Below are 14,692 nucleotides of genomic sequence, written 5' to 3'. Positions count from 1 at the left end.
ACAAACCTGTAAGACCTTCGTTCATCTTCGGAACACAAGTTAAGATATTTTTAAAGAAATCTGAGAGCTTTCTGACCCTGCATAGACAGCAATGCAACTGACACGTTCAAGGCCCAAAATAATACATATTCAACATAATACTTCCACAACAAAAATTTACAGATAATGTACTCACCCCCTTGTTATCCAAGATGTTCATGTCTTTCTTTCTTCAGTCGTAAAGAAATTGTTTTTTGAGGAAAACATTTCAGGATTTCTCTCCATATAGTGGACTTCTATGGTGCCTCCGATTTTGAACTTCTAAAATGCAGTTTGAATGCAGCTTCAAAGGGCTCTAAATGATCCTAGCTGAGGAACAAGGTCTTATCTAGCGAAATGACTGGTTATTTTCTAAATAAATTGACAAATTATATACTTTTTAACCTCACATGTTAGTCTTGTCTAGCTCTGCGTTAACTCTGAATTCGGTTCATGACAGTTAGGGTAGGTCGAAAAACTTACATCTCATTTTCTTCTCCAACTTCAAAATCGATCTCAGCCAAAGAGGAATGGTCTCATCTAGAGAAACAATTGGTTATTTTCTAAAAAAATTACAATTTACATACTTTTTAACCTCAAATGTTTGTCTTGTCTAGGTCTGCGTGAACTCTAAGTTCAGGTTCAAGACAGTTAGGGTAGGTTGAAAAACTCCCATTCCATTTTCTTCTCCAACTTCAAAATCATCCTACATCACTGTTTTACATTTTTTTTAAAGGGTGTTTGATCATCTTTGCATGTTCACTTTGTAAACACTGAGTCGGTACTTCTGTAGCGATGTAGGGTAATTTTGAGGATGGAGGAGAAAATGAGATCTGAGTTTTTTGACCAACTCTAACTGTCTTGAACCGGAATACACAGAGTTGATGCCAAGCTAGACAAGACAAGCATTTGAGGTTAAAAAATCATTTTTATCAGAAAATAACCCATTGTTTCACTAGATAAGACCCTTCTTTCTCATCTGGGATCATTTAGAGCCATTTGAATCTGCATTTAAACTGCATTTTGGAAGTTCAAATTCAGGGGCACCACAGATGTCCACTATATGGAGAGAAATCCTGAAATGTTTTCCTCAACAGACATAATTTCTTTACGACTGAAAAAAAAAAGACATGAACATCTTGGATAACAAGGGTGAGAGTAAATTATCTCTACATTTTTGTTCTGGAAGTAAACTTCTCCTTTATCCAATATGTTATAAAACTAAATACTGTCAGAATTAGCCGAAGTGATATCAGTGATGTGCATAACTACTTTACAAACCCAATTTCCTTTTTACACCATTGATTACCCAAGAGGACACTACTGAGGGACAATGACGGCTTCTAGGGATCACCAAAGAGGAACATACAATCTATTTTCCACCTCTACATGCTCATAGATCCTGTCAGCTGCATGTATGGAATTCTGGGAGTCAGTTTCACTAAAGCCGCTTGCGCAACACAATTAACAGCTCGCATGGCTGGGCTTTGAGGACCTTGAATTCGGAAAGGCAAACTCTGTGCCCCATAAACAGGACGCCACACTCATCATTTTCCACTCAGATGACACAAGCTCAACCAACAGCTCTGAAAAGAGCACATTATCATGGTACGAGGAACGTTTCCTGCTGCGATAAGTCAGGTGCTAAACAGAAGCAGAGTGTGATGAACTCTATCCGAATTGGACAGTGCTCTGGGTTTACGTGTGCGAACGCAATGGGTTATGCAACTCAACGGAGAAGATTTCTGACCTTAGATAGCAGCTGTGAGATCTCTGAGGATCCAGTTTCTCTCATTGTACTGGTGAATTTCAAGGTCAATCTTAGTGAAAGACACAAGTCATTTTGAGTCAGTTTGACGGTCCATTCTAGAATAGAAAAATCCAACTGTTCATGAGATAAATTGTGCATTGTGGAAACAGTACGACAGTACAGATAATATTAAATTAATTGTGGTGCTTATGAGGGTGACAGAAGTTTGAACAAAGCTCGAAACATTTTCTGATTCCATTTGCATTCATCAATTTTTTGTTCTTGTCCTTTCACTATTCTTAATAAAATTGGCAAAAAAATGTAAACATTTCTTAAATAAAAAAATGAAATGATTAAATAATATGTATTAATATATTAATCATATAAAATTGAAATGCTGAAATATTTTTTTCTAAATAAATTATTAAAAACAAATAATTTATATACAATTAATATTTAAGGGGCTAAAAAACTAAATTTCCTAAAAGAAATAAATAATATTAAAATGATATGTATAAAATAATACAATTAACATAAATATTCATTAAATATTAAATTAAATATTTCATTTTAGTTTTACTTAATTTATACTTTCAATATTATTTAATCACATAAAATATAATTAAATAATACTAAAATTTTAAATAAGTGTTAATATTTAATATGTAATATTTTTTTTTAAGATTTAATAATATTTATCATGTATAAAGAATGATCTTCAACAGGAATTTGAACAAAACTCGCAACATTTTCTGAGTCCATTTGCATTCATAAATTTTTAGTTTTTGCTCTTTCATGATTCTTAATAAAATTAGCAAAAGCTAAAATAAAAATGTAAACCTTTTTAAATAAATAGAATTAAAAGATTAACTAATGTGTATTAATATAGTATATTAATCATATAAAATTTAAATGCTAAAATATTTTTTTCCTAAAATAAATAAATGAGAGATTAAAGATTTATTATTTATTGTTTATTTATTAATTAACATTTAAGGGGCTAAAAAAAACAAAATTTCCTAAAATAAATAAATGATATTAAAACAATATATGTACAAAAATAATATAATTAAAGTAAATATTCATTAAATATTATATTAAATATTTAATTTTAGTTTTATTTAATTTATCTTTTTTATATTATTTAATTATATAAAATGTAATTAAAATTATATATATATATATATATAAAGCATTATCTTCAGGTGACATCATAATGATTAAATCAGATTTTTTAAAAATAAAAAAATAAATTATTAAAATAATATGTATAAAATAGTATAATTATAAAATATATTATTAATATTAATTACTTATTTAATAAAATATTTAAATGTAATATTATTTATTAATAATTAATATTATTTATTATACAAAATAACGAATAATATTAAAAATATAATTATACATATTATTAATATTATATACCGTACACGTATTATCTTCAAGTGACATCATAATTAAATAAGTCTTTCTAAAATAAATAAATAGATAATATAAAAATAATATGTATATGTATAAAATAATAGAATTAAATATTTATTCAATATTAAATTAAATATTTAATTTTAGTTTGTATTTAATTTAATTTAATTAATACTTTTACCATTATTTAATTACATAAATAGAATTAAATATTAAATATAATTATTATATATATTATTAGTATATATAAAGTATTATCTTCAAGTGACATCATACCAATTAATTCAGATTCTTACTAAAATAAATAAATAATATTGAAATAATATGTATAAAATAATATAGTTAAACATTCATTAAATATTTATTTTATGTAATTAATAATAATAATAATAATAATATTTAATTATATAAACAAATTACATAATTATTTAAAATTGAATCATATTTAAATAATATTTTATTTTATATACATATTTTTAGTGTATATAAAAATCAGATTCTTTCAATAACATATCCAATATCAATCCATATTCTTGAAAAATCAGGCGAGTGCATTTTTTAAGAGACAAAAAGACTTCTACATGTAGCAAATGGAAGGGAGATGGAGGCATAATTTATTCATACGTTTCCGAGGGGGAACAGGAAGATCAATAGAACTAATCAATTATAAGTGAGCTAGTCTCCTCGACACGGCCCAACTCAAAGCTTTGGCCCATAGCACTGAACTTTCTGTAATATTTTAACTGACAGAAACACTCAGGAGCTGAATGACTAATCCAAAAAAAATGTCTGAAGACAACTAGGCAAAGAATCCACAAAAAACAGAGCTTCTTAAAGGTCAGAGGTTTGCACTGAGCCATGACAAGTCAAAGACAAAAACCTGATTATCTGGTTTCCAGGCTCCTCTGGGTGGTTTGCAAGTCACAATAATGCCGACTGGGTTATATTTTTTTCAAATGTTTCCTCTGTCCTTTGTGTCCAACTCCACAATCTCAACTTCCTGACAATTTCTCTGCTCCCTGTGAACTCGAAATGCCCGGAGAGCAAAAAAAAAAAAAAAAAACATAAAAGAGATAAAAGAAAAGACAAAAACACAAAGAAAGAAAGAAAGAAAAGCTCGGTCCTCTAAGCAAAGACAGAGAAATCAAAACGTCAATCTGATTTATCTGATTTTGACAGACGTCAGAAAGAACAGACCAACACACAATACTATAAAGATAGTCAACCAGGTTTTGAATCAAACGTGTCAAAAACACATCTGGGTCACATTTCAGCCCAAAACCAAGCCTTTTTTAGAAAAAGAGTAAACCGACAAAAAGATTCAATTAGCTAACATTAGCTAATGCATTTGTTTCAAAGGTCCACTGAAGTGCTTTCAAACACGCAGCGTTATTTTGTGTTGATGTAATTTCAACTGAAACAGGAAGACAGGGCGGGACATATCCAACAGTCCCGCCCCCATTTTTAAAAAGCTAATAGCATTATATTTATATCACAGTTTGGGCCAGAGCCGTTGAGCTTGGTAAAAACACATTTGACAGCGTATGAAAGCCACAATCTCGTCCATATAGCTATAAAACATAGCATTCAAAATTTTGAACATACAGCAAACAAAACTTTTATTTGCAATTTCTACATATATTACAGTTCAAAAGTGACAGTAAAAGACTATTTCAAACACATTTCTTGTCAAATTTCTATTTATAAAGGAATCCTGTATTTGAATTTAATTTTCAATTTATTTAAAAATTTAAAAATGTAAGGCAAGGCAAGGCAAGTTTATTTATATAGCACATTTCATACACAATGGTAATTCAAAGTGCTGTACATAAAAAGGAATTAAAATCACAATAGCATAAAAATTTAAAATAATAATCACAACAATAAAAACAAAATTAAGAACATTTAAGATGATTTAAAAAAAAAGAAAATGATTTCAAATTAATTAATACAGTAAAATGATTATACATAAAATAGTGCAAACTGTTCGGACGTAGCACAGTGCTCATTCAATAAATGCACAACTGAACAGGTGAGTTTTGAGTCTGCATTTAAATGTGGCTAATGTATTAGCACATCTGATCTCTTCTGGAAGCTGGTTCCAACTGCGGGCGGCATAATAGCTAAAAGCGGATTCCCCTTGTTTTGTGTGAACCCTTGATATTACTAACTGACTCGATCCTAGTGATCTGAGTTGTCTGTTAGGTTTATATTCAGTGAGCATATCTGCAATGTATGTAGGTCCTAGGCCATTGAGTGCTTTATAAACAAGTAAAAGTACTTTAAAATCTATCCTAAACATAACTGGAAGCCAGTGTAAGGACCTGAGGACTGGTGTAATATGCTCTGATTTTTTGGTTCTAGTCAGAATCCTGACAGCAGCGTTCTGTATGAGCTGCAGCTGTCTAATGGTCTTCTTGGGAAGGCCAGTGAGGAGACCATTACAATAGTCCACCCTGCTGGTGATAAAGGCATGAACAAGTTTCTCCAAATCTTGACGGGAAACAAAACATCTAATTCTTGCAATGTTTTTAAGATGATAGTATGCTGATTTAGTTACTGCTTTAACATGGCAACTGAAACTGAGGTCTGACTCCAGAATCACACCCAGATTCTTGACTTGATTTTTTGTTTTTTGACCCCTAGTGTCAAGGTACGCATTTACCTTATGAACTTCATCTTTGTTTCCAAATGCAATGACTTCCGTTTTCTCCTTGTTTAACTGTAAAAAGTTTTGGCACATCCAACTGTTAATTTCATCAATGCATTGGCAGAGAGAGTCAATGGGGCTGTAGTCATTTGGCGATAAGGCTAGGTAGATCTGGGTATCATCTGCATAGCTGTGATATGCAATTTTGTTCTTTCTCATTATTTGACTTAGTGGGAGCATATACAGGCTGAACAACAGCGGCCCTAGAATTGAGCCTTGTGGGACTCCGCATGTCATGGACGTCCACTTAGACTTATGTTCTCCTATACTCACATAATAGCCTCTCCCTTCTAAGTATGACCTAAACCATTTGAGAACCATCCCAGAAAGCCCGACCCAGTTTTCCAGTCTATCTAGAAGAATGTTATGATCCACAGTGTCGAACGCAGCACTGAGATCTATTAGTACCAGCACTGATATTTTGCCAGAATCTGAATTTAGGCGAATATCATTTATTATCTTTATGAGCGCTGTCTCTGTGCTATGATGTTGTCTGAAGCCAGATTGGAAATGGTCCAGGTATCCATTTGAGTTTATGTAGTAAAATTCAAAATGTATTCATTTTGAATTTTTTTTCCACAAAAATATTAAGCAGTACAGCCGTTTTCAACATTGATAATAGAAAATGTATTTTGATCACCAAATTAGCACATTAAAATGATTTGTGAAGGATCACGTGACACTGAAGACTAAAGTAATGGCTGCTGAAAATTCAGCTTTGACCTTACAGGAATAAATTACACTTTAAAATATATTAAAAAAGAAAAGAGATATTTAAAATGCTAATATTATTTCACAAAATTACACAAAAAGTGCTTGTTTTAAACAGCAGTGTATACTGTTACTAGGGCTGGGTAAAAAATATCGATTCTCCGATTTTAATCGATCTTCAGTTGAACGCAACGATATCGATTCGGGAAATCCCCGAATCGATTCTTAATGCACGTGCTTCACGTAAGAGGATATGAATATTCACCTCTCGTCCTGAAGGTGTCACTAGTGTTCCTGCTGAGAGAGTTTTCTCAAACGCTGGTGATCTAATCACAGCGCAAAGGAGCTGCCTTAGATCAGATCAGAACATGTTGATCAGCTGCTTTTTTTGCAGAAAAATTATTAGGCTGTAGTTAAGAACTGTTAGTTTTATGGACAGTTAGAATGTTTTGTATAAGCAGACAAAGGCTTTATGATGGGCCTGTTTTGAGTGTTTTGAATTTAGAAAAAAGTTTTATTTCTTAAACATGTTTGAAGTTCTTAATAGATTTCACTGTTGCACATTTACAGTCTTTTTATTGTTTACAGTAATGTGCATTTTGCAGTTTGTTTACATGGTGTACAATGGATGCACATATTTATGACTTCTTGTTACAGTGTTCATTTAAAATAAAAGTTGTTTAAAATAAACAACTGTGTGCACTCTATTATTAATGTAGATGTGTATTTCAGTAATAAACTTTAGTAGGAGAGTTTCAGTTACCAGCATTCAGGCTATATCAAAATATGGATCACATGTCTGCAAAACTAACATTTTAAATGAAATATTGATAGCTAATCGATATCGAATCGAATCGAATCGAAATCTAAATCGAATCGAATCGAAACCATAAAAATAAGAATCGAATCGAATCGCCAAATTGGTCACAACACCCAGCCCTAACTGTTACTAATACATTTTTAACATATTTAAACGATCATTAAATAAATTGGTAATACATTGCGTTACATTTACACAACCAGTCAAAAGTTTTTGAACAGTAAGATTTTAATGTTTTTCAAAGACGTCTCTTCTGCTCACCAAGCCTGCATTTATTTAATCCAAAGTACAGCAAAAATAGAAAAGTTTTAAAATATATATTTAAAATAACTATTTCTGTTTGAATATGTTTTGAAATGTAATTTATTCCTGTGATTTCAAAGCTGAATTTTTAGCGTCATTACTCCATTCACATGATCCTTCAGAAATCATTTTAATATTCTGATTCGCTGCTTAAAGAAAATGTATTATTATTATATTGAAAACAGCTGAGCAGATTTTTTTCAGGTTTCTTTGATGAATAGAAAGTTCAGAAGAACAGCATTTATCTGAAATAGAAATCTTTTGAAACATTACAAATGTCTTTATCATCACTAAATAAATAAATAAATAAATAAATAAATAAATAAGTATTCATTTCTATAATTTCTTTCCCAAACAAAAGCTTTTCATTTCAGATAAACGCTAAAATACTCAACTGTTAAATGTTATGTACTAATCTGTTTTATATTGATAATAATAAATGTTTCTTGAACAGCACATCAGCCTATTAGAATGATTTCTGAAGGATCACGTGACACTAAAAACTAGAGTAATGAGGCTAAAATTTAGCTTTGATCACATGAATAAATTACATTTTAAAATATATTCAAACAGAAAGCAGTTATTTTAAATAGTAAAAATATTTCACAATACTACTGCTTTTGCTGTATTTTGGATCAAATAAATGCAGGCTTGGTGCGCAGAAGAGATTAAAAATCTGTTGACTGTTAGTGTAAATTAATTCAATTAATTACATTTGGTTGAGTTGTTAGAGTGAAATATAAGCCAGTTCTTGACAGATTTCATCTAAGCCATTGTAACATACAAACACAAAAAACAAGGTCTCAACCACAAACACACATGTCCTCATCCACACAGAGTCATTGTCAATGTCCCTATTAATTTTCTTTCTCAGGGGCCTTTTTCTGGAACCAGGTCCATTAATTGTGAAAGCTCAGGCCGTGCCGAACTTCCAGTCTCTAGGACACAAAGCATTCGCTCATTAGAGAAATCTCCAACAAAAGAACACATGCACAAGACAAAATCTGAAATAGAATTACGAGAAAGTGTGGCCTACGACAAAACAGAGCAGAGCCGAGGGAGATTCCTAACTATTTCATGCTGTAGACGAATTAATGTTTCAGCTCTTTGATGTGGTTCTTCCTGCTCAAAACGCAAGTCACAAACTACACTACATTGTTCCATCAACACACTACATCCTCAGTACATCATCAGTTTTCTCCCTATGCCTTCTTCCCTTGACCTATAAGAAAAATGTATAAAACGTCTCTCTCCCTTAAAAGTGAGGAAACACAGATATATATCAGATCCGCTTAACCTTCAGAAAGCATGTGAGCGGCACGTGCTGCAATAGTCGCAGAAATACTACAATCTCGCTAAACTGACAATACCGAAGGGCTCCTACCCGTGTGTTTCTCTGCCTGATCCGCAAGGGAAACATTTTCAGCATGGTCCTGTCCTCATGTCACTCGCTTCACGCTGTGGACGGCTAAACCAGAACCCTCGTCCAGCGTGGCAGGAGTGGTCACTTAGGCGGTCCGACTGTGGTGCAGTCATACATGCACACAAAAGAGACAAGCAAAAGGAAACGCCTGCCCAGGAAGGGCCTACAGCTGCAGGTCAGCACTGAGATTAGACCATGTCCTGCCCTGGTTTCCTAGGCAACACCTGCACAGGAAGAGGCACATCTGTCCAAAGAGAGCATCACTAATATATCAGCCGTGAACATACAAGTAGGGCTGTATGCAGTTGTGCGAAATGACTCTGAGTTTCCTGTCTCTTGGTTCTGTTGCACATCCTCCACAGTTAAATAACACTTAGGATCGTGTGTGGGACAACATTTGAACGTGTGGAGCCCTTTTTAACCCAAGAGCAAATTTAAAGCTAGTGAGACTTTTGAGGTCTTAAATAGCAGATCATCTTCAGCTGAGATTCCCATCTACGTCAGATCATCCTGGGCTGAACCGGGTCATGTGGCGCTGGATCAAGTTCAAAGTTGGGTATTATTTTTTCATCTGCTTCGCTCGACTTCCTGCGCTGAATGACAGAGCGGGAACCCTCCCGTCGGCCCCCTGTTCTTGGAAAGCTCTCAGGAAGTGCGGCACCCTGACGAGGGCATTACATCACCCTCAGATCCTGACCTCACAGGGATGTAAAATCCTCCTCTCACGCGTGGAACCGCGCCAAGACTGCCTCCCAACACGCCTTCAGATGTGGAAAAACATCGTCCCTGTCTCCTGCTTGTCTCAGAGGGAAATGCGACATCAACTCTGCTGTTTGTCTAAGTTGGAGAATGATAATCAGCATAGAGTGCCTAACGCTGAACAAATTTGTATTTAGAGATCCAAAGACACAATGATGTGAGCAGGGTCTAAAATGAATGTTTTTTCAGTTTTGCCAATAGTGTCAAAATAAAGACAAAATGAACTATTATGAATTTTTTTTTTTAAATTAAAATACATTTAGCAAATTTTTTATACATTACAGAAGGTTCAAATGCTCCATGGTGCTTCAGAAGGAAAAGCGATGCATTAAGAGCCGGGGGTGTATACTTTTGAATGGAAATGGGATTTGTACATTTTTCTTATTTTGCCTAAATATAATTTTTTTCCCCATTTAGTACTGCCCTTCAGAAGCTACGTACATGTTACTGGAAGACAAAATAAGTTAAATTTACCCTTATCTTTAAATTCAAAAAGTTTTTACCCCCCAACTCTTAATGCATCGTTTTTCCTTCTCAAGCAACAGTGAGTGTTTGAACCTTCTGTTATAGTTGCATATGAGTCCCTCAGTTGTCCTCTGTGTGAAAAGATGGGTCTCAAAATCATACGGTCATTGCTGGAAAGGGTTCAAATCAGTGGCGATTTCTTTAAGACTGCAAGGGAAGCTCAGCTTCCCCTATAATGTCACAAAATTAATGGTCAAATTACGTACTATTGTATTAACATTTTATTGACTAAAAATGCGTTAGAAAACGTTCATCTCAAAGACGAATTCGTTCAGAATCAGTTAGATATATATAGCCGGTCGGCTGACTTGATTTTCTTCTCATACATTCCCGTAGCGTCACAGTGCATTTCCCCATTGAAGCCCAGCGTCCATTGACTTCAATGGGGCTGCTTTGAACGTTTTTTTTCAGTGCTTTGAAACTAGACGGTCATTGGATAAACGCTGCGATTATGTCCCGCCCACGGACGCTCAGCGTCTCTGGGGGTGAATGAGGAGTGGGCTGGCCTGGACGCTGAGCTTCTGCGTGACGATTGGAGGGTCTGTCGGAAGATTGCATCTCCTTTTGACTGACAGCGATTTTGTCCTATAAGGAATCGCTGAAGCTATTCGTTCGCGCTCTCTGCGCTCAGTCCCATCGTGGATTTCTCAAGTTCAGTCGAAATAAAAACTGCTGCAACCTATTTCTTTATATTTGCTTGGCGAAATTGCTTGATTTTCATCATACATTTCACACAATTATACACCACATTCCTTGTTTCACTTTTACAGAGTTTAATATTTTTTTTAGATCATTCATTCATATGAAACTGCACACGAAAAGTCACTGGAAAAGACGCCTAGTTGGTACGACAGGGTCACAGACCATTTTCTTGAAAAGGAACGTAGGGCAGAATTTACTTTTAAATAAATAGACAATTTTATGATGTAGACCGAAAATGAGCTTCCCCTATTTGACAGACCAGTAGCCGCCACTGGTTCAAATACACAAAAATGCTGAAAAAACAAAGAATTTGTGGGATTTTTCTGAAGAACAGGGGGAAGTTTAACTGTTCAGGACAAACAAGGAACTCATGAACAACTATCATTAAACAAAAAAAAAATCAGCTGTGAATCATTCAGGTAACAACATGGTATTAAAAATCAAGTGTATGTAAACTTTTGCATGCATTTTGTATGATCCCTCTTATTTTGCTAAATAATTAACATTTTGCAGATTCTGCAAGGTGTATGTAAACTTTTGACTTCAACTATATGGTAAATGGTGCACATATTTCGCAAAATGCTCCTCTCTAGAGTTCATCTGACTAATGAGTTTATGGTCTCCAAATATGTTTTTCTGAGGTAAATGTGACATTACGTGATATTGACGTCTTTCCACAGTTGAAACACAGATTGAGTGATTACATGAGACAGAATACGAATTTCAGTAAAGTCTACTTTTTGAACATACCTTCAGATGTTAATTTATGTTTATTTTGTGCTTAAATTGATATTAAAGTGGAGGAGATGATCAGTTCACGTGCACTTTGCACTGCTGCTTCTTTTGAACTGCTACAGCGATCGGTCACTCCACAATAAATGGCGCCAAAACAGCATTTATTGTTTGAATACTGTAATAAAATGTATAGAATTTGAAATCTGAGACAAAGCTTATTGCGATTTATTGCATGGGAGGCGCGCAACAATGCTCCGATCATGAACTGAAAACAGGCTAGACTAATCAATTCTTGGGATTTAATAATTTATATAGTTTTGTAAAAATGAGAATCGATTAAAATCAAGAACCCAGTATTTTTTTTACTCAGCCCTAATACTTTGATGAATAGAAAGTTAACTAGAATAGCATTTCATTTGAAATAGCAATCTTTTTTTTTACATTACAGATGTCTTTACTATCACTTAATGCATCCTTGCTGAATAAAAAAAATTGTTACAGGGCCAGGTGTAGTCCGATCTCCTTAAAACTATGCATGCTTGTTTAGAATCACCTGTCGCACATGTTCACAAGGTTTCGTGAAGTATTGAGTTTTCCTTTAGGCTTTATAGGATTTTGGGAAAATTCGGACAGGCCCCTTTTTCTAATCAACCCCGTTATCGCTTCCCAAAGGGTAAATTCCAACATTTTTTGATAATTATTGACCTAGTGAGTCCAGAGAATTATACCGCAGTGTTTTTTTCCAGATTGAACGAAAAAACTAGTTCGCAAAAATAATAATTTTTTTTTTTACATCTTCTCAATCATTTAACAAACGATCTGAATGACAGCAGTGGTTATACAGGCAAAATTGTCCGGAATGAGGAGTTTTATCATATGGATATGAATATTGCATGTTTGTGCGAAAAACTGTGCAATGCACACCGTGTTTCATTCGCAAATATCTTTATAGACACTTGTGGCACTTTGGACCAAGGCTGTGCACAGTGATTTTCATGTTGATAGGAAAAATGGTTGCATAGGTTCTAGCCATTTTTATGTTTTTTCCCTCTTATAGTGCCACCAAGTGGGCAAGCTCTGCGATTTTTGTCCTGTGACCTCAGATTGAGCTCTTACATAAGTGTTCTGAGTTTGGTGAAGATATCTCAGTTTGTTTAAGAGTTGTAGGCATTTTACACAAAGTGGCCCCGCCCCTTTCGAACACTTTGCTGTCCCTTTGCGACGGTGAGTCGAAAGCTAGACTTTACTTGATAATTATTTATATTCGCTCTCCAGAAAATCTTTCTGCACTGGTTTGGTTCCAATTGGGTAAAAAACCTAGGACTAGTTCACAAAAGTAGGTTTTGCAAAAAATCCAAAATACTCAAAAGGCTCACGATCGAATCTGTGGCATGCGTTCGACACAAGCCAAGAACTCCAACGACATAGGGGTTTAAGTGCATAGCTTGTCCTAATTAAAATATATATATATATATATATATATAAATTGCATAGCCTTGCTTGCCTTTGAGATGCCTAATGAACTTCCACATGCTGTGTCCTTCATGCAGCGCAATGGCCAGCACTTACTCATCTTGACACAGCACTGCAGAAAATAGCAGCATTTTCTCAGCGAGTCTCTCCTGCTGCTTCTCAGACGTGTCTGTCTTATCAAAGCACTCACTGGAGTCATTCACAATTATTGTCGTTGTGGCACCGGGCCACCGATGTATATGAGATGGAGGGCGTTTTAACTGCAGAGTGAGTGTCGCTGAAGAAGACATTTGCATTAAAGCCAGCAGAGACAAGATTAATGGATTTCCCTCTCTAGATCTCAATAACTTTTCAACAACCACCCCCCTCCCCTCCACAATCTCTCTCGTAAAACGGTTTCTCTTCCTCTGCCTTCAATTTCCTCTCTGGCTGCCACTTTACTTTCCTTGTCTTTTTTCACATTCTTCTGTCATGTGTTCGTCTTGGCAATACAGACCAGGGCTTCACAATAAGAATGAACAACAGATCAAAGTCAATATGAGACCGCTTGTTTCAGACCACTTGATGGAGCTATCATTGCCCTATCGAAAGTGTATGTATGTATCATCCTTTTTACATTTGTCTGATCACATTAATGTAATGTGATCTGGAGTTAAAAAATTACATTAAGAAAATAATGTTTGCACCATATGCAAGACGTCAAATGTCCAGCTATTACTGCAATAAAAATAGTATTAAAAAGTAATAATAAACATGAATATAATATTATATACAATATTATAGAATTTATTTTTACATGATGCCCAGAAATGTGTTGTAAACAAATGTATTTAATATATGTAAAGGTTGTATTATATTATATGTATTATATATAATATAATACATATAATACACATATAATATATATGACTTTGATATTATATGTATTACATCAATTATATTATATTTTATTATAGAAAAAATTACTTAATTTTTGAATATAATATTATATACAATATGATAATTTATTTTTACCTGGTGCATACAAATGTGTTGTTAAAAATGTATTTAATATATGTAAATGTTGTATTATATTATATGTAATACATCAATTATATTATATTTAAAATATATAATATAATATAATATAATATAATATAATATAATTAGGGCCGGGACTCGATTAAAAAAATTAATCTAATTAATTAAAGGCTTTGTAATTAATTAATCGAAATTAATCGCATTTTAATCGCATATAAATATTTGACCTGAGAACAGTGAGAAGTAAGTTTTTTCATATGGATTTTTAGTATACCATTGAAGAATGACTGAATACATAAGCTTAAGCAACAAAATATT

The 14,692-nt window shown here is 33.7% G+C and overlaps 1 protein-coding gene across 2 annotated transcripts in view; it reads right to left on the bottom strand.

Annotated features, from left to right (window-relative positions):
- rps6ka3b (ribosomal protein S6 kinase, polypeptide 3b) overlaps nucleotides 1-14,692 on the bottom strand; it is a 62,886-nt gene that overhangs the window by 30,584 nt on the left and 17,610 nt on the right. Inside the window, exon 1 of one of the 2 annotated variants that reach the window (XM_073830317.1) lies at nucleotides 9,122-9,235. The exons of the other annotated variant lie outside the window; for it this stretch is intronic. Within the exon in view, the coding sequence (XP_073686418.1) occupies nucleotides 9,122-9,166 (45 nt within the window). The 5' untranslated portion in view covers nucleotides 9,167-9,235. Of the gene's footprint in view, nucleotides 1-9,121; nucleotides 9,236-14,692 lie in introns of those variants that run through there. 2 annotated transcript variants of the gene reach the window in all.

The sequence above is a fragment of the Garra rufa genome, chromosome 24 (assembly GCF_049309525.1).
Source record: "Garra rufa chromosome 24, GarRuf1.0, whole genome shotgun sequence".
Classification (NCBI taxonomy): domain Eukaryota; kingdom Metazoa; phylum Chordata; class Actinopteri; order Cypriniformes; family Cyprinidae; genus Garra; species Garra rufa.
The sequence above is the reverse complement of the archived record's forward strand: the minus strand, read 5'-3'. Positions and strand labels throughout refer to the sequence as shown.